The 23,497-nt window shown below is 36.6% G+C and overlaps 1 protein-coding gene across 1 annotated transcript; it reads right to left on the bottom strand.

Annotated features, from left to right (window-relative positions):
* Nucleotides 1-435: 435 nt before the first annotated feature.
* Nucleotides 436-18,154, bottom strand: SLC7A9 (solute carrier family 7 member 9). The gene is made up of 12 exons (XM_050923090.1): nucleotides 18,050-18,154; nucleotides 14,192-14,339; nucleotides 12,827-13,069; nucleotides 11,754-11,879; nucleotides 11,297-11,396; nucleotides 8,966-9,010; nucleotides 6,070-6,193; nucleotides 4,663-4,766; nucleotides 3,802-3,898; nucleotides 2,793-2,942; nucleotides 1,879-2,053; nucleotides 436-500 (listed from the first exon to the last, which is right to left on the bottom strand). The coding sequence occupies exons 1-12, from the start codon at nucleotides 18,152-18,154 to the stop codon at nucleotides 436-438; spliced, it is 1,482 nt and encodes a 493-aa protein (XP_050779047.1).
* Between the last annotated feature and the right edge of the window lie 5,343 nt (nucleotides 18,155-23,497).

Raw genomic sequence — 23,497 nt, 5'->3', positions numbered from 1 at the left:
GCTTTGCCTCTGTTTTTGCTGATAGATCATTCTATAAATCCTTTCAGCAGGATGGCAGAAGAGGAGGGATTCGGATGAACTCCTTTACTGGTGAATAAATTTCTCTTTATTTACCACTACTGTAGCTGAAAATAGTTCCTATTATGTATGTGCAATCTGCTAATATGTTACGTTCACTTTAACATATTAGCAGAGTAGCAGTCAAAACAATGAAGCCATCCAGATCTAGATAGAACTCAAGACACAGAAAGCTTCTGATTCTCATGTTCTTAAGATAATATTGAAAACATATTTATAAATTATAATTGTTGCAAAAATAAAACTGCACATCAGGATGAAAAAGTCTGAATTTAGCAAGCATAGACATTCAGACTATTCAAGCTGCCTCACAAACATTATAGTACTTAAAAATAGACTACTGGAAATAAAATCTCTTTATTCAGGAACTTTCTCTGGCGGAACAACTTCTAGAAGCATCTGAAGGTACATGGTGATGGGCCCTGAAAATAAATTGCTGCTGTTAGAGATGTTTAACACAAGTTTTAAAAGGGTTTTGGCAATGTTAACTATATATTTTAGGTTGAGTTTACACCATTTCAGTAATTCAATGTAATGTTACATGCATAAGCATTTTTTTTCCCCACTCTACAGATGGGGAAGACAAAACTTGCCTATGACCAAATAGTAAATTGGTAGCAGATTTGGGACATAAGTTCTGAAACTGCAGCACCCCCTGGCTTGAAGTGGTTTCCATCATATACAGGGTTTACAGTTTGGTTCAGTGGCTCTTAGCACCCCCGTGTACAAATTGTTCCAGCACCCATGATTTAGTATGTTAATTCAGAAATTCCAGGCTCCCAGTTTTGTGCTCATTGTAGTAGACCACACTGCTTTTCATTATGTAATATAAAGTAACTTCAGTTTTGTGGACAGATGGATTTTTTTTTAAGGAATACCAATAATGTGGGATTTATATCCTTTTAGAACCAGTCCCACTTTCCCTTTCTTTAGTGTCTCATTGCATCTTCCATCTCCCCCAGAAAATAGATAGGAATTGTACTTTTAAAGAAGATTGTAAGTCACTTCATAATCAGACTTGTAAGGGCACTGCTAAAACATAATCATTTTCCTCTCACTTGCACACTGTGGAATTTTGAGTGCATGGTAGCAGGGTCCACATGTCCAGTCAGCGCATGGCAAACTAGTGCACTGTATATTTACGTCCCAGTTTGCTGCAAACTAACTCTCTGTACAGAAGCCCTAAGGCTGTCATTTTAGTTTCCATTTCATGCTGTTAATTTTGTCTTTGTTAGACTGATTGTGAAGATATAAAATCTTGAAAGAGATCTGAGTGCAAGGTATGTGCCAGAACAGAAAATAGCTAGGTGTACTTAAAGTCACTTCAGTTACTGGCCAGGGCATTTCCAATTTATTTCGACTTCTAAATTACCCAGGAAAATTGAACGGTTCGAAATTTCACCTTAAATAAAAACAAAGTTAAAATGATATTGCCAGTGGAAACTTGCGGTAAGCTATTTTATATAGCCTTTGCACTGATATGTTTAACTTTTCTTCAAAGCATTTTATGAACTAAATCTCATCAAATCTTATCTCAATTTGTACACAGGAAAAAACTGAAGCAAAGATGTAATGTGCCAAAGAGCTTGAATTAGAATGCCATAGCTCCTAGCAATTTTTGCTATGCTTATATCAAAAGATCATGCCTCTCTTTGTGTAAGTTAGATGTGATGGTTGAATATAAAGAGAATTTTTACTCAGGGGAGAAAGGAGTGGTTGCTACATCTTAGAGGTATCCTGTTGTATGCCTTATTTAACGGAAATCTTTGTTTGCAAATCACTTGTAATATATATACTTACCTGATATTTTTTGAGCCCAGTTGAATTTAAAATGAATGAAAAGGACATAAAATATAAGTCCTCCAAGAATAAATAAAACACAGTAGAGATATGCCCATTCAGGTTCACTGATGATTGGAGCTAAAACTAGTAAAATGGAGACTATTGTCACTAAGACGGGAATGATGATAGGTATCTGTAATAGACAAAGCATAAAAGTATTCAGCAAATTCTGTGGCCATTTTTTCTTGATATTGCATACCTTTACTACATAGCTTGTTGAACGTGAGAAGTTATTTTTACCTACTTGTTCCTGATATTTTTTAAGGAATATTCAGAAGAGTGTTCAGGAAAATAGTGAAGTGGTTGAGAGGGTCAGCAGCAGCAGAGGGTCAGTTTGGCTATGTCACAGACCAAGATCACTCTGCTAGAACTGTAATGAATTCACTGTAAATCATAAACCTGAACTTCAATAGGATGAACTCTCCAGAAGGGTCCTGTCCCCAACTCATTCTGACCTATCATGGTCACTCTGGTTGCAGCCTTCCACCCCTTCTTCATTATCTGCAGCTAGTTTTCTTTCGTTTTTCCCTCACCCTTTCACTATGGCAGGCAGCAGAGGTATATCAGTATGGACAAGATGCCAAGACCTGTACTTCTCTGACCCTCTGCCTGGCTCTCTGTTCATTTTCAAGGGAACAGAAAAAGGAACTATATTAAGTAGTAGTTTCCTGGGACAAAACGATCTTCAGAGGAAGGGGATTGACTTCTCCAGTATGTTTTTCAATATTCCAAACTCCCTGGACAAGTCGATGCCTTCTTGTTAATGGGGGTGGATGAAAACCAGTAGTGGAGAGCCACTTTTCGTACCATCATGAGGCCATGATTGATTCATTTTTATTATGTTTAGAAATGTGTTCTAGTACTGAACTTACCTTGATTGGTCTTTTGAGCTCTTTTCTTGTAAATCTCATAACTATGAGTGCAAATACAGTCAAAGCATAAAATATCCAGACGGCAAAACTAAAGTAGTTTATGAGTGTATTAATGTCTCCAGGGATGATATAAATAATAGCAATAGCACCCTAAAAATAAAATACGAAAATTAATGTGGACTTGATAAAATGGTCGGTGTAGCAAGGAAGAATGGTGCTCTCATTTTTATGGAGGGCTCAGTCTTACATTCAAACTGATCCCATATATGAGGAGTGTGTGTGTTTTTTGTTATGCTTTGTGGTGAAGATTCAGCAAAAATTCAGCGTACTTGGCACTCTTTCCTGAGAATCGCCTGATCCTGCAAACGTGTGCTTAATTTTGAGTATGAGTAATCCCATTAAAGTCAGGCTTGAAGTTAAGTATGCGCATAAGAACTTGCAAGCTATGTGCCAACACGATACAAATCTTCTTTCCTGCTTGTATAAACCTACTTGCTAAGCATGATGAAGTGTTTGTATTGATGCTACATATATACATAATGAATCTGTCAAATTTGACACCTATTTTACAGGCCGTAAAAGTTTGCAGGAAAAAAAAATTCCTAGATTTCTTGTATTCACAGAAACCGTGCAGTGAGACAGGCTGACCATCAAGATAATTTTACTCTACATAGCTGATTTTCACTGTCACTCCTTCTTTCCTAAAACTGAAGGAGTTGCATTTTAACATGTCAATTCTATTAACTTTAAAACATGGAGAATCTGCATCTGGTATGGAGTTAGATTGAAGTTGATCTGTTTTTATGTATTACCTAGTCTCTTTGATGTATAAAAGAATATTTCAGCTATTTCCCTCTATATGTAACTACATGTGCATGAAAGTATGTGTAGGGATAGCATGTTGAGATCACCACTGTGACATTTTGAAGAGCCAATGTAACTTCACATCTGAGTATTTTAGATTTTTTTAGCTGAAAATTTTATTTCTTTGCTTAGCATTCATACTTACATAAAATATGAGAGCAGGTGCTGGGGTGAAACGTTTAACACTAATGTAAGACAGCACCTTTAGCATGTGCCCTTCACGACCTGCTACATAAACAAGTCTGACAAAACAAAAACATGTTAAGCTGGTTAGTGGGGCATCTACACAGATTCAAGTGGCTCTATTTTTCAGATAACTCCAAATACTTAATATACTTCACAGAGTGCCATTTAACTATTAATATAGATCTTTTTATATGGCTATATCTAACTAAGTAAATATCTATATATGCTTCTCAAGTGCATCAAGCCTAATTTAATATTGCTGAAGTGTAGGGAACAATCACACTGGTTGGGGAGGAGGAATTATAACTGCTTTCAAAACAAGTGCCTAACTCCATTGAGCACAGAAGTGAAACTAGTTCATTAATTCCAAGCAAACCATTGTTTTCCTCTTCCTTAAAAAAAATTAATTACAACATTTTCAGCACAAATGTAATTTCACGTATGATTTTAGGGATTTAGAAACTTTGTGAAGTATGAGGTTTTGCAAACTGCTCAAATATTTGTACACGCACAAAACTAGTTCAAGTTATAACCTTTAATTTTTGATTTTCAGGTGACTGTTATTTTTAAAGAACTTTTTTTTAGCTGAAAGAAGCCTGTACTTGTTTACAGGCATTTTAGGAAAATGTTTAATCCCTTATTTTCTAACTTTCTCAACCTTTCATAGCTACTGGTCATTGCTGAGGATGGGCTACATGACTAAGTTTGCAGGTATTTTGTTCAATCATTTGTTTAAATTAAACCCTAGACTTAGAAGACATTATATAACTTCTATCTGTAAATCCAAGTATGTATTCGGCTATTTAGAGTTGAAATTTACCTGCCAGCAGTAAAACAGGTCCCATTGGCTGCTCCAATTGTAGAAAAGGCCACAAAGAGGGGAACTATCCAAGAAGCTGGATAGAGGACCCGATCACCAAATGTCTGGGAGCAGAGGATTAAAATATAGACACGTTAATATAACCTCTATCATTTTTCCACTGTGTAGTATGTCCACTGGGGTAGGAACCAATCAGATATACAGTAAATGAACTTTAAAAATATATTTACCTTTCCAAAAAATCTATATTAATATAATTTTACATAGCGTACTTTTATCCCAAATTATTTTGCAAACTATATACAAAAATTATTTCACCTACCAGTCTAGTGAAAGAACCTTGAGACTACAACACAATAGTTGTGTTATGACCCAATGCTACTATACAGCAATTTAAGACAAGAATCTAAGAGTATCACATTCAACTGAAAGTAGAGGAAATTTAGATACTGAACATGTTAAATTGGAATCCGATCAAGATACCTGCACAAACAGCCTTACTTTTGCCAAAAGTGGCATGGGAACTTAAATATAGGTGAGTCTCAGGGCCTCTCTTACATGTCTTATCACTAATGTCCACCATATCACTCCTTCCTAAGTACCCTATGTTTTCTGGGTAACCTGCCATTCTGCCCTGACATTGCTTAGCTTTTGAGATCAAATGAGATTTTTCTGCAGGCTTATATTGTCAGTGTTGATCCAGTTTGATCAATTTAATAGTAGCTGATGTAATACCATTGATATAATTTAATAATATGTTGATAGGGACACTCAAGACTAGTAATCCTAAAATCAGATTACCTAACTGCATTTGAAGTAAAGTATGCATGCACATTGTATCAATCTCTGCTCTGCAGCCATTTTTGTGAGTAGACAGGATATTGAAATATACCAGAATCCAGCTCTCTAAGAGCAAGTGTCTATTTTCCTGTATGTACAACGTTCATTGGTATATGAAGTATTTCTGCTTGGATGCTCTTCTTCACTGTACTGTGCATGCAGAATGCAGCCTGTCATGAATTGTTTCTTTTCCCCCCAGAACTAATGTAGAGATGGATACAACCAGGGATTCAGATGTTTACCAGTGAAAATAATTGTCATGTCCCCCTCACTAAGCATTGTGGAGTAAGAGCATCACTAAATGGCAAATATACTGAAGATTTCCTGTAGAAGATAAGATGTCTTATGCATACTAAATTGTCATTTTCTACAAACCAATTTCAAAAAGATATGTTTACCTCTGTGACATAATTAAAATATTGATAGAGTTAAAAAATGTACAATGGTAGTGAAAAATTCTTTCCTGAAAGCTGAGAAAGTTAGGATTTCTTTATGATTGGACTCAGCCCCGCAACAAAAATAGTGTCTCACTTGGTACTTCTAATCACAAAATGAAAAGTTGCTTACCACAGCGACCGCCTGGGACTGCAGAAGTTCTGTTGAAGTCATTATTGTGAAATATGAAATATTAATCAGAACATAGCAAACTGAAACCAGTGGGATTCCAATGATTATAGAAAGTGGTAGATTTCTACAGAATGTAAAAACATAGTATCAGCATTTCTAAACCACTATGCAGTTTTATAATGGACTGTAGACTTTCCTGTTTTAGTTCAAATTTAGGATTCTAAAAAAAATAACAGATATCTTAACTAGTAAATAGTATATAAATCGTTGTGTTAAGACTGAAGGATCGCTGTTCAGGACAATCACGTTTTTAGGAATTCAGTATCTGTGTTATTTATGCTGTCATGGATGATTAAAATGGAAGGAATTTTTAAAATTTAAATTCCTTTTTCAACATTTATGCTATTTGTTCTCATTTTTCACTAAGTTGAGTAAAGTGAAATTCCAGTTGGGTATTCCTAGTGCATGTATTTTCTAGTTCTCATGTAATAACATAGTAGCTATTCACTCATGGGATTGATGCAAAGGTGAATCACAACTTCATACAAATTGGATCTGACTGTACCTGACCCACATGTATCTGGCAGAGCAGATCAATGCTCTGTGTGCTCTGACTAGAACAATATGTTATATTTACTGGATTTTTGCAACTGCTGGGGAATGGGTAAATCCCCAGCCTGCCCTGTTTTTATTTCCATTTAACAATAAACATTTTTGTTCCTCTTACAATTTGATAAAAATTGTTTATACAAAGTTTACATTCACAGGTATTCCTTTTTGCAGCCAGTACCTCAAGTAATTCATACTGATGGCTCCTCCTCTTTCCACAGGTGATTGGCAGGCAGCTGATGAGTCAGAAGAAAAGGAGAGTTCCCTTCTACAAGGGCAGAGTAGTGCTACTGTGCATAGAGCCTAGTTTCTGTTTTGCCTCATGTATGAGGAGCATGATGTGCGGCTCCTAGCAGGAACTTTTTTTCTTGGGAAGATGCATGCAAAACCATGGGTAAAAATTAGACCTTATCAGCTGCTCTTTTTGCAGTGGCCAGTAAGCAGATAGAGAAGGGAACCTATGGCCTGAAATGCTTGGGCATGTCTCTCTTCCACCTGAAGACCCAGCTGACTGCCGAGTCTAATCATACAGATGTCTGCTACTTTTTTCATAAACAGATGGTCTCTTATTTCTGACTTGGCTCACAGAAATAAAAGTAAAGCCCTCCATGTTGGTCTCTCCTGGCACCACAAGCACATGAGTTTCTCCCCACATTCAGACATCCTGCTGCTGGCTCCCCTCTGATGGTGCCTTCTCCTCCCCTGTGCCTTCATTGATCTAGAGCTGGCTTGAAAGCCAAAGTTTCCACAGCTGCTGCCTCTCTCACTTGGCCTAACTGCAGAGGTCAGTCCCTCTCTAAGGACCACAAGAACAAGAATCCCTGTGGAAAGCAGCCATTCTTTGAAGCCTGAGAGTTCTTCCTTTCCAAAAGAGTTCCCTACCCCCTCAAAAATCTTGACTTCCCAAGCATGTCTCAAAAGGAAAGGATCCTGCACATACTTGCCCAGGTTCAAGCATTTGCATAGGGAGGATAATATCATTCAGTCAACTGATTACCACTGATACTGCTTTGTAATGCAAAAATGCAAAGCATTTTGAAAATCAAAGACTTCTCAGTGGATTCAATAAAGTAAAAGCCCATCAAGACCAAGGGACAGGCTGCCTCTTGGGCAGGAAAACTGGGGAGGAGGCAGCCTCTGTAAACAAGATTTACATGATCATCTGGAAGTGCAGATGTTTAACTAAGCATATGGATGTTGTTGCCTTATGTAATGCAAATTTTGGCCAACACATTCTAAATTCAACAATCCCGTTTAATCCGGTATATTTTTAAAGAGTCTTGGCACAGAGGTTTTTTCCATCCTAGTTCAGCTGATTGGTACTTATATTTAGAGCCCACTCATATGGATTACTGGGGCTACTTGCTGCAGAAAAGGAATTTGTTCCCTATCTGTAAAATTGGTCTCTGGGAGAGTAACTCCAGTAGTCCATATGCCCACCTAGTTGCTATTGTTTCACATAGTTGGTGTTGGATGATAACCAATTCTCTTAGTGAATTAGTTCTAGGGGAGTCACTCTCCTGGTTCCTCTGTGTGTACTGGCAGCCTCTTCTTTTTCTGTACTGGCTGACTGCCTGTCAATCACCTGTGAAGAGAAGTCAGGGTTACTAGACTTACACTTTGAGAAACCCATTTTACAGGTTGGGAAGAAATCTTTTTTTTTTAATTGTCATTAATGTAACTATTGTGCACTCAAGATTTTCTAGAAGAGACTAGGAAGCTTGATGCATGTGTGCTCTAGGCCTGCGATTACTTCTCAATTAACTTTTGGTAGTTTCTCTTAACTTTACAACACAACTTTTCACTCCTAATGGGAATTGTGTATGCACGTTGAAGGGAATGATACAGTCTGTATTCAGGCAGTTTACTATAGAGAGACTTTCCCCACTATTTATTTATTTCTATAATAATGAGATTGAAACCTCCCTGAAATCTGTGTGGATGCTAATCCAAAAATTAAATACTCTATTAAATCCAAAGTAGCAGTCAGCAAGTGGATGGAAAAGAATTAATTAGCATTCATTCTCTGTACTCTTTGCATTGTAGAGTCATGGAAATGAATACTTAATTAGAGATGATTCACAAGTATACAGTAATCAGTGTAAAAAACAGAATAAATGCTAATAAAATTATTCCTTTGTGAACAAGCACCAAAACTTCTGAGTGCTCAGTTCTTAACCAGAGAGAGAGTAAAATATGCAGATGCTATTAAGACTTCGAATGATCTGATAATGGCATTAGAAATTGTGCCTTTCTTGCTTTCTCGGTTGTCTTTTGGTTGTCTCACCTGTAAGGATTTTTAAGCTCTTCTGTAATGTAATTGAGTTGATTCCTGCAAAAAATCCATTAGCAGAATGTTACTCGTAATCAGATCCTGAAATGCCAAATTACTTGAAAGTCAGGTCTTTATTTCTGACATCACTGTTGCTGCTATTCAACCTCTAACAAGAAAAAAAATGTAGACCAGGTAAGCTCCTTAACTTAACCAAAGCATATAACATGGAATTAGATCTGGCTTCTATACCCAGGTCTTCCTCTGTTTCATTATATGACACTGGACAAGTCCCTTAACCTCTCCATGCCTCACTTTGCTCATCTGTAATATGAGATGAATGTCAATGGCATTGCAAGGTTTAGGGGGGTGGATTTTTTTGTAAGTGCTTTGCGTAGAAGGGGCTGTAGCACAGTGTGGTGTTAAAGTGTATTGCTCAAGTCATGTGTAATTGCCAAAGTTTAAGAATCTAGCTAGAGTACTGCCAGTACATCAGACAGACAAATTGCTTGGATTAATGGCAGGTTTTCAACGAAGCTCACATGCCACAAGGTTGCTTGTGACCTTCACAAGTTCTGGAAAACGTGAATCTTTTCTAATAATATTTGTACACCAACTACAAACCTTAGTGCTAGGGTGACCATATTTCCCAAAGGGAAAATGGGACACCCCCAGCTGTTCACCCGAGCCCCTGCATGGTGCTAGCATCTCCATTTCCCCCTCTGCATGTTCCCTTGCACCACAACCCACTTTTTTTGACAAAAGTAAGCATTTCTCCTGTTTGCTCTTGCTAATCAATCAAGTCAACCAGAGCAAATGGGACAAATGCCGACTTTTGCACACCAAAAAAAAAAAAAGTTGGAATGGCCGGGACAGGGCTTAAAAAAGGAATGTATGGCCACCCTACCTAGTGTCTTAGTGCAAATACTATCATTTAGCAATTAAATAATGCAAGTTATATAATCTCTTATCCACAAGGCTTTCATGAAAACTTTTACAAAGTTTTTGAAACCACCAGAATGACAAATTTAAAATATTCATTTTCACTAGACTTTTTAAGCTAGACTGTTTTTTGCTCATAATTGTAGAGGATTGAAACAGGTGTGGTTTTTTTATGCTTCTGTGATTGATAGAAATGTGAAAAGAGTTGGCAGTTATCTACAGACATTAGATACCAATTTTCAAACCCAAGTGGCTAAAATTAAACATCCAATTCAGTATTTCGGCATCTAAATAGGCTTTAGGCGGTTAGCTAAATAATGGATTTTAGGTGCCTGACTTTAGGCATTTGAGTTTGAAAATGTAACCTTGAAAGATTAAGGTCCCTATTCAGCAAGGTATTTAAGCATAAATATATTCAGAAAGTGTAGACTTCCTGGGTGGTTAAAATAATTAAGTATTGAGAAATACTATTCTGTAGTTTTCTGTTGGATAGTGGGGAAATAATTTTATAAAACCTAGAAGCATCCAAATTTCCTATATTTTAAACATAAAGCAGTCACTTTTAGCTAGGGCTTTAGAGTTCAGTGGGTAAACATATATGGGAATATGAAAATATTGTTTTGGACACTGAAGGGGCTCCTTTTTTTTCCCTCAATACAAGAGAAATGGAACATGAAGTAAATAGTAATAAAAGATGAACCACATGGGCTGAAAAATCCAATGCATTTTTCCCTAGTTCATATCAAGAACTCATACATACACAGTCTATAAATATATCCATAGCCACATATATATTTGGCACTAATAGATTTCCCATATTGGCAGTCGTTACAGAGGGGCTAAGGACATGCAAATCTGTAGAGATGGTTCCACCAAAGTAGGATTGAAGCGGTGTATAGAAGCTTGCACTATGTTCTATTCAGGATATATCTGTTCATTGAATTAAAAGAAGATTCAGTCTCAAATGCTAATAGATGAGTCTGACATTTCTTGAATACTAAAATTCATACAACTTACGAAAAACGTTTTGTATGTGATGCTAGAGTGAGGAGGTTAAAAACAAACTAACTTCCAAGTGATATTAGGGCAATGGCTCAAATTTCTGAATGGAAAGAATGTAACTTTATGGTCCTACACCAGCTTCACCCCCACAGTATCTGAGCACTTTATGCCATGTATTCTCTTGTGGTCTAGTCAGGTATCTCCCCCGTAGGGCATGGTGCTTTGTTTGGTTTTACTTTAAGGTGGTAGAGCTCTTTTTCCAATGCTCTCTACAGTTATCCTCCATAACAAGAAGTCAAACTTCAACTTTCCCAAATAAGACGTTTAAGTGAGTTTTACAAGAAGAGATAAAATCAGTTAGACTCTTATATAATATTTGATAACAGTAATAAAAAAACTTACCATCCATCATAGGCCCAGAGTCCATTATAAAATGCCAAACTGATAGAGCCAGCAGAAATTTTAGCATCATTGAAAGAGTTTTTAAAATTTTCTGTTTTTCCTGCAAATGAAACAATTGATACTGAACTATGCTGAGGCAAAATGAAACAATCACCACTGAATGAAAGTAACATTTCATGATCAACTTTTAGTTTGTATAGCACTTTGATAGTTAAAGTGAACACTTAAATAGTAACTTTTTTCCTAATTGGTCTGTAACGATGAATTTTTCCCTCTGAAAAGACAACAGAGCAGTCAACGGGATCTGGTATCAAAATGATATTAAATTAGAATAATCTGATCATTGCTTGTTTGCTTTGTTTTTCAGTGAATGATCCAGTAGCAAGTCATGGCAGAAACAAAAGTACACTCTAAGTTACTATCTTTGTAAATCTAAAACCAACAAAAATTAGATTACCTTTTGCAAGGAGAACAATTCCACTTACAATAATGATCATGACAATGATCATTTTAGCAGCAGTGAAAACATTCTGAACGTAGCTCCCCAACTTCACACTCAGTGAATTCACTATGGTAATAATCACTAGGGGAAATAAAGATTTTATTTCTCAGTTTAACTGGCATAAATCATAGCACTATAATAACTGAGTTTAAATACACATTCACAATATAATTTTTTATCTTCAGTTCAGACACCCAAATCTGTATATCTTGTTTCTTTCTTATATTGGTTTGTAAATTCCATGTAATTATTGCAATTTCCTGTATTTGATGGATTGTTCTAAATAAGAACAATTTTCTGAAACTGAGGATTTCTTGGCAGTCTCTCTTGAAAAATATTTTTAAAAGTTGGGATAACTTTTGATTTAGAACAGTGGTTCCCAAACGTGTTCCACCGCTTGTGCAGGGAAAGCCCCTGGCGGGCCAGGCCAGTTTGTTTACCTGCCGCATCCACAGGTTCAGATGATCGCAGCTCCCTGTGCGTCACTCAGCCCACGCCACTGGAGCAGCAAACTATGGCCACTGGGAGCCGCGATCGGCTGAACCTGCGGATGTGGCAGGTAAACAAACTGGCCTGGCCCACCAGGGGCTTTCCCTGCACAAGCGGTGGAACAAGTTTGGGAACCATTGATCTAGAAAACAAAATACAAGCTTGGACCATTTTGTTCTTTTCATTGTTTCCTAGAGATACACATGCTTCTTATCTATAAGCCCTATTACTGAGTACGAGCTAACTGGATAAAGAAGAAACCTGATTGTTTAGACCTTCTAACCCTAGAAGTGAAGCTTCCTTTAAGTTAAACCCACCCTTTCTATCAGTGTTATCAGAGATATTAGATATATTAGGTATTAGTCATCAAGTCTAGCCCTCTTCCAATGCAGAATTGTTCCCACTAATATAGTTTTCTGTACATACTAGGTTTTAATATTTAAGAAATGAGGCTCCTACTACTTTCCTGGAAAAAATAATTCATAAACGCTACACAGTTTCATAACTCAACCCCCTTTAAAAACAAATAGGGATCTTACCAATTGCAGCTGCTGCAAGACACTTAATGACTACAACGGGTGGATCACAGCCTGGATAAAAAGGAGCTGAAGCATATTCTGCAAAGCTGAGACAAATGATAGCAAATGAACTGGGTTTGGTGACCAATAAACTAGTCCAGGAAAACAAATATGCTGGAATAGGACCAAATGCTTCCATAAGGTAAGGATATTCTCCCCCTGATTTTGTGATCATTGTGCCTAGCTCAGCAAAACATAGCGCACCTGAATAAAAAGAAGAAATGCAGTTAATAGTCAAGTGCTTTTAGTTCATACACTTCTTTAAGCTATGTTGGGTTTTAATTAGCTCAGTAGATGTTATAATTAATATAAAATGAAGGAAATGGCTATAAACACATGCTATATTTCATTATATTTGTATAACATCATAAGTAAATAGTGACTGAATTTTTTTAAAATTTATAATTTGCCAAAGGCAGTTCCATAAGTTAGAAAATTATTGAAAACTAACAAGTTACTGATTAGATCTTATACTTATGAGTGCTTAATTTGAGACTATTTTTGCAGACTCAATTTGTAAACAATTCTTGCTAACTTAACTATGTTTAGTTGCTTAGAACTGAAAGCAATATTCCAAACCCTTTATTATAATGGATTTCAGGTAGTTTAAGATATTTTTGGCAAATATTTCTATTTTAGTTTTTTGTTTAGAAACTCAGAATTCTATTAGGAAACAACAGACTAAAGGAAAACTGCACCCAGTACTGCTCAGTAGTTTGAAAACTGAGGAAAAAAAGCAGCACAAGTCACAAAGCTCAATGAGGAGTTGCTTTCAAATACAATTGGCATTCCTGAGCTTATTGCTCATGGATGGCAACTTGCTGAAAGTTGCATCCCTTTTGCTCAGAGTCCAGCAATAAGAAACTATAAATTTATGTTCAGTTTTAATGTTTAACATCTTATGTAAATAGTACCTATTTAAGGCCAAATTTCAAAAACTAGCCTCTAATTTTACACCTGCAAACGGGGCTTGCACAATGAAATTGTAGAGGTAGGTATGCACTGTGGGCCTTCTGCTCCCATTGAACTTACTGGGTTATTTTGTCATTGACTTCAGTGGAGCAGATTATGTCTTGTTTGTGCTCCCGTTTGGTGGGATATGCAAAACAGGAGGCTAGATCTAAAGATCAAGTGAAAATTTGACTTGTACAATTTTCTAATACATAATGTTCTTTAAATAGCTTAATTTGTGGCAAGTTTTTGCCCAACCACTGGGCACAGTGGCTGGCTAGCATTTTGGTTTGATGTGAGCAGAACCATCTAATTTTCATAATGGAATACAAGAGGAAAACTGGAAATTGAAGACTTTTCCTTTCTTTTGCTTACCTAATGTAGAAAGAACTCCGCAGGCTGCCCAGATGACTAAACAAGGCCCCACAGCTCCAACATTGGCAAGTACCGACTTTGGAGAAATAAAGATGCCTGAGCCAATAACTGTACCAACAATAATGCAGATCCCACTGATCAGGCCCACCTTGAAATGAATGAGATATTCCAGTATGGTAATTTGATAGTAACTTATTGTGCTATTTTACCTTATGCGGTTAGATGAGAGAGAACAGTCACCGTTAGTAATTTTTCTGGCATCACACAAGCAACTTCTGTTTGTTGATCTATTGATAGACATGCACACAACTTAACTGCATATCTGCTATTTTAAGACATGTTTACATGCCGTAATACAGCATAATGGCCACCTTTCTCAAAAACTCAATTAATATGACCTTGTGTATCTAAACAAATACAATAAACTGAAATGGCAAAAGACAACAGTAGACCTCAGTGATTGTTGGCAAATATTCGTAGGCCATAGATCACTGCTATGCAAAATAGTTTTGAATTTATTCATCAGGCTTGTGTTTTTAGAATAGCCCTGAAATTGCTTCTGAATTTTGAAATGCTTTTTGTTTTAAATAAGACACGTTATATTCTGTTTCTTAGTACAAAGCACACATCACATTGATAGTTGTCAGCATTCACTGTAGAAAAACAGGGCCATGCTGAGGGAAAATAAAAAATTAGAGAGTTGTGCTCAGTTGATGAGAGTAGTTATTAGTTAGTGGAATCAGAAACCTACATGGTTAAAATTCTAAGAAGCCTGATCATATCCTGATCAGACAAGACATAGATATTAGTTTTAGACAGTGGAATTTACTAACTTTGCTCTCATCTGATATCAGAGTGGGCACTAAAGGGGAAGGTAAACTTAGAAGTAAATATTTGAAATATTAACTATTATATGATCCTTTGCTTGCCCCATGACTACTGGTTGCTTTATTGACAAGGAGACAAGCAGAGGCAGAGCCTGACTAATATAGGTTTCCCCCTCCCATGGAAATTTTGATAATTTATGTCACTATTCTAACTATTTCACAGCTGATAATTATAGTAGAAACATGGGACTGTGAGCAGATCTTAAGCTGAGTGCCACTACATTTCTCTACAAATCTGATCTGTCCATTGAACACAATGCACAGCAATTCTATTCCTGATACTGTGTTCTATAGTTGCTACTTTCAGACTAAGAATATGTTCTGTCAAAATTGGGTAGGAGTCCATTTAGTTTCTGTATTTTGATCATGCTATTGAAGTGGAAGATTTTTACTCATTTGGATTTTGGCCAGAGTCAACAGTTTTGGTGGATAGTTAAGGAACATGCTGTCCTAACATACTGTTCCAGCATGCCTGTTTCATCATGTTCAGGGCCAAAAAAACTCTTTGCAGTCTTGTTACTAGAAGACAAAGTGAATGGAAGTAAGTGAGAACAAAATGCTATTAGTTTTCAGGATATTGTTACTGTTGTCCGCAATAAAAAGCGGTGTGTGAGATCCTGTGATGTGTTCCAAATACTAACCAGACATACTGGCCAATACTGAATTTTTCTCTCACTGCAGTATTTCAAGATTCTCTCTTGTTCTAACAACTGACAATCTATAATTAACTTAAGGATAATGATTACAGTGCACTTTGCTTATTTGTTTGCAGCATTAAAACTGAACCTATTAACTGCATAATTTACAGCTTAGTGTGCCACACGTTCACCTTTATCCTTACTAACTGCAGTTATGTCGTAAGTGGGGAGCAGAACAAACATATATAGTCCTGTCTCTAAAAGAGCACCCCCATGCCTGTTTGTAAAGTGAAACTTATTGCACACAAACTATTAAATGATTTAAGCATTGTTTGGAGTATTCTAAGATATATATAATCAATTTGTAACCACTGACACTAGAAAAATGTGTGAATTGAATACTGTGGTTTCTCTATTAGTGTGCAGCTTTCTGGTGTTTGAAGCAAATAGCCATACCTTTCCTAAATGCTGATCTTGCTGGAAGGATGCAAGTTGCGCGGTACCAGGCTTGTTACAAGTTTAAGGGTCTGATCTTGCAAAGTACTGACTGCTCTCAACTCCTATGAAGTGGACAATGGAAGTTGAACGTACTCAGCACCTGGCCAGTAAGGGCCTTCAGATGAACACAGATTCAGAAAATAAGATTCAGTTCCACTGTGTGGTCCTGTAAGTGTTTTGGTATTCGGTGCTGAAAATCTGATTCCTGTAAGGAGTTCCCAAAATACTCCTCAGTGACTCTCAGCTGATAAGAAATCAAAATGGCTGCTAAATAATTACACTCTTTTGTTCCATGCGGGGTCTCTCTCCTCCCTTTCATGTTTATACTAGAAGTTATATACACACAAAGTAGTGATGAATAGAACCGTTTTCTTCATCATGTTGGAGGTGCTCTCTCTTACTCTAAAGTGACCTGAGATGCAAGTGTAGATTAAGATTAAATGCGACTCTGAGCCGCCATAAGTTAAGGCACCCCCTAAAAATCAACTCTTCCTCATGGGATGGGCTTCTTTAATTTGCCCTGTTAGCCACCAATGGACTTTTTGTTTTTCATTGATATTTTGATGCCTCATGCTCCCTCCCACCACCAAACCTGGATGACAAACATCTCTCCCACCATGAGATCCGTGAGATATTTGAGACCAGTCAGAGAATCTTTTCTGAGAAATTGGAGGGGATATTGTAGTTTCCTATCAATGGTTAGTGAATACAGTGTATAAATACATATTAATTGAAATAAGACTGCACTGAAAACATGTGAGCAGTTTAATGAGAGCTCTACAGGTTAGAGAGGTGCGAGTGACAATGTTGAATTCTCTGTTGTTTTCCATAATGTTCTGGGATATTCTCTGTGGCAGTTGACTGGTTACCCATTGGCTAGTTAAGATCCTCACAAATGAAGATGAGGAACTGTGATACATGACAGTATGGGTAACATTTTCAAAAGCAACTAATGGAGTTAGGAGCCTACACCTATTGAAAGTCCAGGGAACTTAGGCTCCTAAGTGGCTTAGCTACTTGTGAAAGTTTACCCTATATGTCACTGTATCGGTTGTGTGCCACTCACCAAATTTTTAAGTGGTTTTCAGACTTTGAGTTAGATAAATACAATTTTTTTCATATTATCAATGGGATCTTTGATTTATGACTAGAGCTGGGAGATAACAATTTTTGAGACTTCAGAAGTTTTCCTGTTCTACATCAGATCTGGGACCTTATACATTTTTAGAGAGAAGAAGGAAGAGAGTCATCTAAATAGACAGTAGCCTGGGATGTGGGAGACCCAGTTTCGAGTCCCTTCTCTACTTGATTTGGAGCAGGGACATGAACCTGAGTCTCATACACCCCAGATAAATGCCCTGAACACCAGGCTGTTCTGAGGTGTGTCTCTTTCAATCTCTTGTGTTGGAGTTGTTCCACTTCATATCAATAAATATTTATTGTGTCAGAGGGAGAACTACTATATAGTCAAATGGCTAGAGCTTTCAGCTGGGATATTAGAAAGACTGGTTCAAGTCCCCACTCCAAATCAAGAAGAGGTGATATTTGAATCTGGGTCTTCCACATCCCCCTAATCACTAGGCTGTTGGCTATCCTGGGGTGTCTCTCCCGTATATGAGCTTGAAAAAGTTTTATCAAAAATTGATACATTTCCTTGTTTTGATGAATCAGCTTTTTCTGCCAGAAAATATTGTTAGAAAATTCTCAACCAGTTCTACTTATTACTGACACAGAAATCAACCACAGCCTAACTGAAATACTTGTGTGTCTCTGATACATTTAGCATTGCTATACAACCCTCTGATTAAGGTAAATAATTTAGAAAACATTCTTGCCTCTTTTTGTAGATTCATAGTTTTGGACTCTTTACTTTGGATGGATTGTTCATCACTTTCCCTGTTAGTCTCTCCCTTTCTTTTTCTCATGTTTTCTTCACCCATTTGGCTTATTTGATGTTGAGATATCTATAGATATTAAACAGAACTAACAAATATTTAGCTTTATTTTACTATTCTCTACAATCAAATTAATATACAAATATGAATTTAAACATTTTACAAAAATTTAATCTATTTTTCCTTGTAGTAGTAAAAACTCATTTTTCAAAAGAGTAGATGCAGACACTTGTGCATATTGATACATCTGCTTTTCACTACGATTAACAGATGCATAAATATTCATTTGTTCAAGAATCATGCTAATTGGACACTCAGCCTAGGTACAGAAATGTGGAGTAGGCGGTTTCCCAGAATGTTTAAGTAATGTATTGCTAACTGATGAAACAAGTTGCAATTTAGGAGAGAACAGATTCTGGTACTCCCAAACCTAGTCAAATAAAAATCCCATCTGATTCTAAATCTCAATTTCTGGAAACCAAAATGTTGAAGATAAATTTTGCAGTTGTAATTTAATACATTTAGTATCTGTTTTAACTGCCCACATTTCTTGGTCAATGTTTTGTATATGGTGAATAATACTACTTAGCAGTTCTGTAGTACTTTAAATATAGGGTGACCAGATGTCCCAATTTTATAGGGATAGTCCTAATATTTGGGGTTTTGTCTTATACAGGCACCTATTACCACCACCCCCCACACACCCCATCCTGTTTTTTTATACTTGCTGTCTGGTCACCCTATTTAAATGTTCAAAACACTGTGCCAGTAGTAACTATTTCAGCTCAATGATCCAAAAAAGTTTTTCACAAGAAGGTGTTAGAAATCAAAATAATGCCTCTGCATGTGATTACCTATAGCAGCAATGTCTGTTAAGAAACACTGTCTGCTAACCTGATGGTCTAGTTTAAAAAAGCTCCAATTAAGTGTAATTGACCGAATGAAATAGTCAGGCTTCAATGAAAATGCTGCCTGCATAAGGATTGCAGGACTTGGGCCATCAGATTTTATTACAATTCTGTGTCTTACTCCCTACCTGAGAGAGAACTTTATTGAGAATATTAGTCTAAAACATTGTTAGCAATGTGTACTTACCTTATTTCTTTATATTTGTTTGTCATTAATCTGGCCACCGAGCTCTTTGTGTGGCGTTTCTTCACCGCTCCAGTTAGATTTAAGAGTTAATCAGCAGGGAATGTCCATGTCTGAAGGCTGAATATCAGAAGTGGAAGAATCTTAAGTACAGAGGTTATAGAAGGTAATTATTAAACAAATGTGTAGCCAAGAAGCTTTGAGATATGAATCCGAGGTAAACGAACAGCTGAATTAGTTTATTTGTAAAAACCTCATTGGTTTGATCCATTTCTATGTACAAATTGTTTCTATTAATGTTTTGCTAGCATCTAAGTATTTTATTACATAGCGAGAGTGACCTGAGATTCTGGTAAACTCAGGGATTTTTTTTGTTTGTTTTTTTGAAATGTCAAGGTCTTTCTAATTCATGAACTTTGGGGAAAGATAACTTTGGAAGTGATTATTTTACTATTGTGGCCACTCATTGTTTACTATACTGAATGAGTTCTGCAGGTGATAACTATATCCCATAGAAGTCGTTCATTTATTTTGTATTTTAGATTGGAAAGTGTTAGCAGAAGCCTTCAGTTTTTTTTCATTAAACTTAAGACAGCTGAGTGAGGAGGTTGAATTCTTTTCATTCATAATTCCAATTAGATTTTTCATTTTTCTCAATGTTTAAACCTGCTTTTATGAAAAATATGATCTTTAAATTTTTCTGCAAATGTATATCCAGGCAGAAAGCATGTTTTTTTCTAAAGATTGAAGGACTCTTTCACTCATTCCTGCCATAATCCTTTAAACTCACAAAACAAAGATTACTTTAAAAACTCCCGAGTCTGCGTGTCACTTTACACCACACATTTGAAAGTATGCAAATGCATAGTTAGATCAAACAAACTTTTCCCCATAGTATTACCTTAGTTGTTCTTGGGGAGTAAGTGGAAGCATTAAAGATCATTTGAATAAGATGAAAAAATGCTTTGTCACCTTCTTTTGCAACTTGTTAATATATTAAAGAAGGCCTGAAAGGTAGAAGGATATGGGGAAGTATCCTACCTGAAAGGTAGGAAGGATATAGGATATTGTTTGTCTTTAAACCTTAGAAATGTCAGGAATATCATGTCTGAAGTCTTCTGATTATGCCGGAAGCCTCATTGAAGTTCTCTGAGGTGTGGGTTGTGAGAGATCTTTGCTCTTGTTTGAAGGAATGGAGGAGTCTGATCTTTAACGGTTTCTCAAGTATTTGATGTGTGTATTAACAAAACAAAGTTTTAAACAGTCTTTGTAAAGATCACTTCCCCTCTGAATCAGGTTTCATATGCTTGATACCTGTAGCATTAAAGTTCTCACTCACTTCTAATGTCTCATCCGCTTTTCCTATAATACAACACTTAGATTTCCAATATGAAAGAATTATAAAAGATTAAAAAATAAACAAAACCACGCTGTCAGACCACCGTCATCCATTATAACAAAAGCAAAAGAGCATAAACCTTTTCTTATTCTTTTATAGGTCACCTTTAACTTGAAATTTTCAGGCTTTGTAAGATTAAAATATAAAACAGCTGCAAGTCATTTAAGAACTTTCTGGTGGATATACATGATAGTCTATGTCAACTTTAACACCAGGTTAATGAAGTTTTTGCCTAGGAATTTCCTTAGGTTTCAACAAATGTCTGAACATCGGTCAATGTCAAGGGTTCCTGCAGACTTTGCAATCTAGGCAACATTTGAGAGTACTGAGATGTGGAGTTTTTAATTTGGGAGTGATATCCTGTGTGCTGCTTACATATAGATACGTGTATTGTACCTCACACAATTTTCAAATTTTGTTTCTGTTGTACCCCAAGAGCCATATCCCACTTTTTCTCTCTTTTTTTCATCCCAGTTGCCAGCACCAACATCCTGGATATTTTTGCAGCTTTTGACCAAGACATCAACATCTTGAGAGCCACCCTAGGTATATGTTCAGAGAGTGTGTCTAGTGACTAGAGGACTCAGGTCTGTACCATTGCCTTGCTGTTTGGCCTCAAAAATAAAATGGATAATTATAATATTAACTACTCCCTTGGGATATTTTTGGGGTTAATCTTTTAAAGATTTTCTCCTTAAATGAGAGCTGCATATAGAATTACAATTTATTATGAGCACTTCTACCAACAGAGCACCCTTTCTTTCATCAGTAGAGACAAACCACCCCAACACTAGGAGATCTACTGAGATGCCACCTATGGGCAGGAAACACAGTAATGCTTAATGTGATATTCCACGGCTATTGAAGAATTACTTCCTTGTCAAACCCATGAGTGGCTGCAGAGATCAAGGAACTCGTAGAGATTCCAAGGGCCTAGAGAAGCAGGGGCTCCTTTGAGCTGAATATGATCCTATCTGAACAGTGTAGGTTGCTAATGTTGAAACTTTAAGGTAGACTTAACTGCTTTCTCAGTGTAACCATAAAAGAGTAATTTTTAAACTTCAATGCCTAGTAGGGACAATGCTATTTATATAATTATTACTGCAGTCAGTAATATCAGGTTAAGGTTTGGTAGGGGTTGGTATTTACTGCTTGATAACAGTGCATATTCTATACTGGATCAATGACAATATTCTAATGTATTGGAATGACTGTTAAAACTTGGAGGAAACTTTAGTTGGGCCTTATATTATAAGTATTTCGGAATGGAAGCTTTCTATCTTAGCCTTAGCCTCATGCGGGTTACTTTCTTTTAACAGGGAGAACAATGTGTTAGCTGTACTTGCTCCTCTCTGTGAGTCCTGACTTTAATGTATTTAAACAGTCATTGCTTTAAGTAGTGACTGTAAGTACTGACCTCACCTTTAAAAACTTTTCAGGTTTGTCTTTGCAACTATAAAGGATGACCACATATTCTCGGTTCCTCTATGTATTTAGTATTGGAAATACTGGGGGAACATTGCAGCAATGTAATGTTTGCTTATAAAAGTGGATCAGAGTTTTGATTCAGGCCCATCTCTAGTACAATGGCTGCCCTTGGAATTTTTCCACCAATCACTCATAAACGTTGGGTTCAGATATAAATCTGAAAATTTTAGTCACTCCCTTAATTTAAAATAGACCAGATCAAAACTCTAGATCCAGCTCCCTCCACCACTTCCTGGAAAGTTCGACCCTAGATCCATACTCTGTGGCCTAGCTCTGGCTCTAACAAATAGCTTTTTGAAAGCCACAAAGAAGCAGTGTTAGATACACTATATACTCATCTAATTCCATTTGAAATGTTTGTATTTCTAGTGATGGTTTGTTTTCCTGGTAGTATTGAATATCATCTTCATTAATGTTTACTTCTTATATTTGTTAATAAATAAAACACACTAGCAATATAAGGATTAAAGTGTTCTCCCTAGCATCTCCGCCAAGTGTTCACTTGATCCTCAATTATTGAAGTTCAATGGTGTTTCTCTGTGGTGGGTACAGATAACTGTAATGCCCACTGAAACAATCAATGCTGGAAGTCTGAATTTTTTAATGTTTGGTTTTGCAATCTTGACTGAAAAATAAATCTCTTCCTATTTCTTCAGCTGAATGTTGTACTTCAGTATATCGGCATGATTTTGTGGCTACCCAAATCTTTTATTATTCTATTTATTTTATTTCCATATAGAGTTAAGCCTTACTGTCTGGTATATTAGGCATATTTTACAGTGGGTATCTTACTGAATTCCCACTGGTGTTTTCCCAGAAAAGAAAACAAATGAATCTTGTGTATCATGAATGTGTTTAGTCTGAGAGTTTTGAAACTTGCATCTCAAGGTGCAGCCTCTACATATGTTGAAAATATTTCCTCTCCTCTCAGGACACAGTTGAGAAGCTGCAACCAGCAGGTAGATCTTATGTCTTAATGAACGTTTGTTGTTCATCCCTACCTGCAGACCAATCATAGTTTGAATATCCTCTTTCTTTTCTCTACATGAGAAAAATCTCTAATATTGGTTCTCTCTCAGTATAATTATTGGCTTGATTCAAATTAGGGCCAGAACATAACTCCTATGACTGAGAAAGTGTAAGTCAATAGGCCATTCACAAGTTTCATCTATAGAGCTCCTATTTCACATCCCATGTCAGTGAAAGTGAGTTTGGTAATCCTTAATTTCAAAGAATCACTAGAAAATTCAATAGTTTTGAGCCTCTGGACTAGAATAGTAGCAGGACAAGTTAGAGGTCAGGACTGAGATTTATTTGCAAAACTGTGAGGAAGCTTACACACCACCAGTGCCAGCAGCCCTTCTCTTTCATGGGGATTAAACTCATTCTTGGAATAAAACAAAAATAAT

The sequence above is a fragment of the Gopherus flavomarginatus genome, chromosome 14 (assembly GCF_025201925.1).
Source record: "Gopherus flavomarginatus isolate rGopFla2 chromosome 14, rGopFla2.mat.asm, whole genome shotgun sequence".
In the NCBI taxonomy this organism is placed as follows: Eukaryota; Metazoa; Chordata; order Testudines; family Testudinidae; genus Gopherus; species Gopherus flavomarginatus.
Note: the sequence above shows the minus strand (reverse complement) of the source record. Positions and strands in the feature narration are given on the sequence as shown.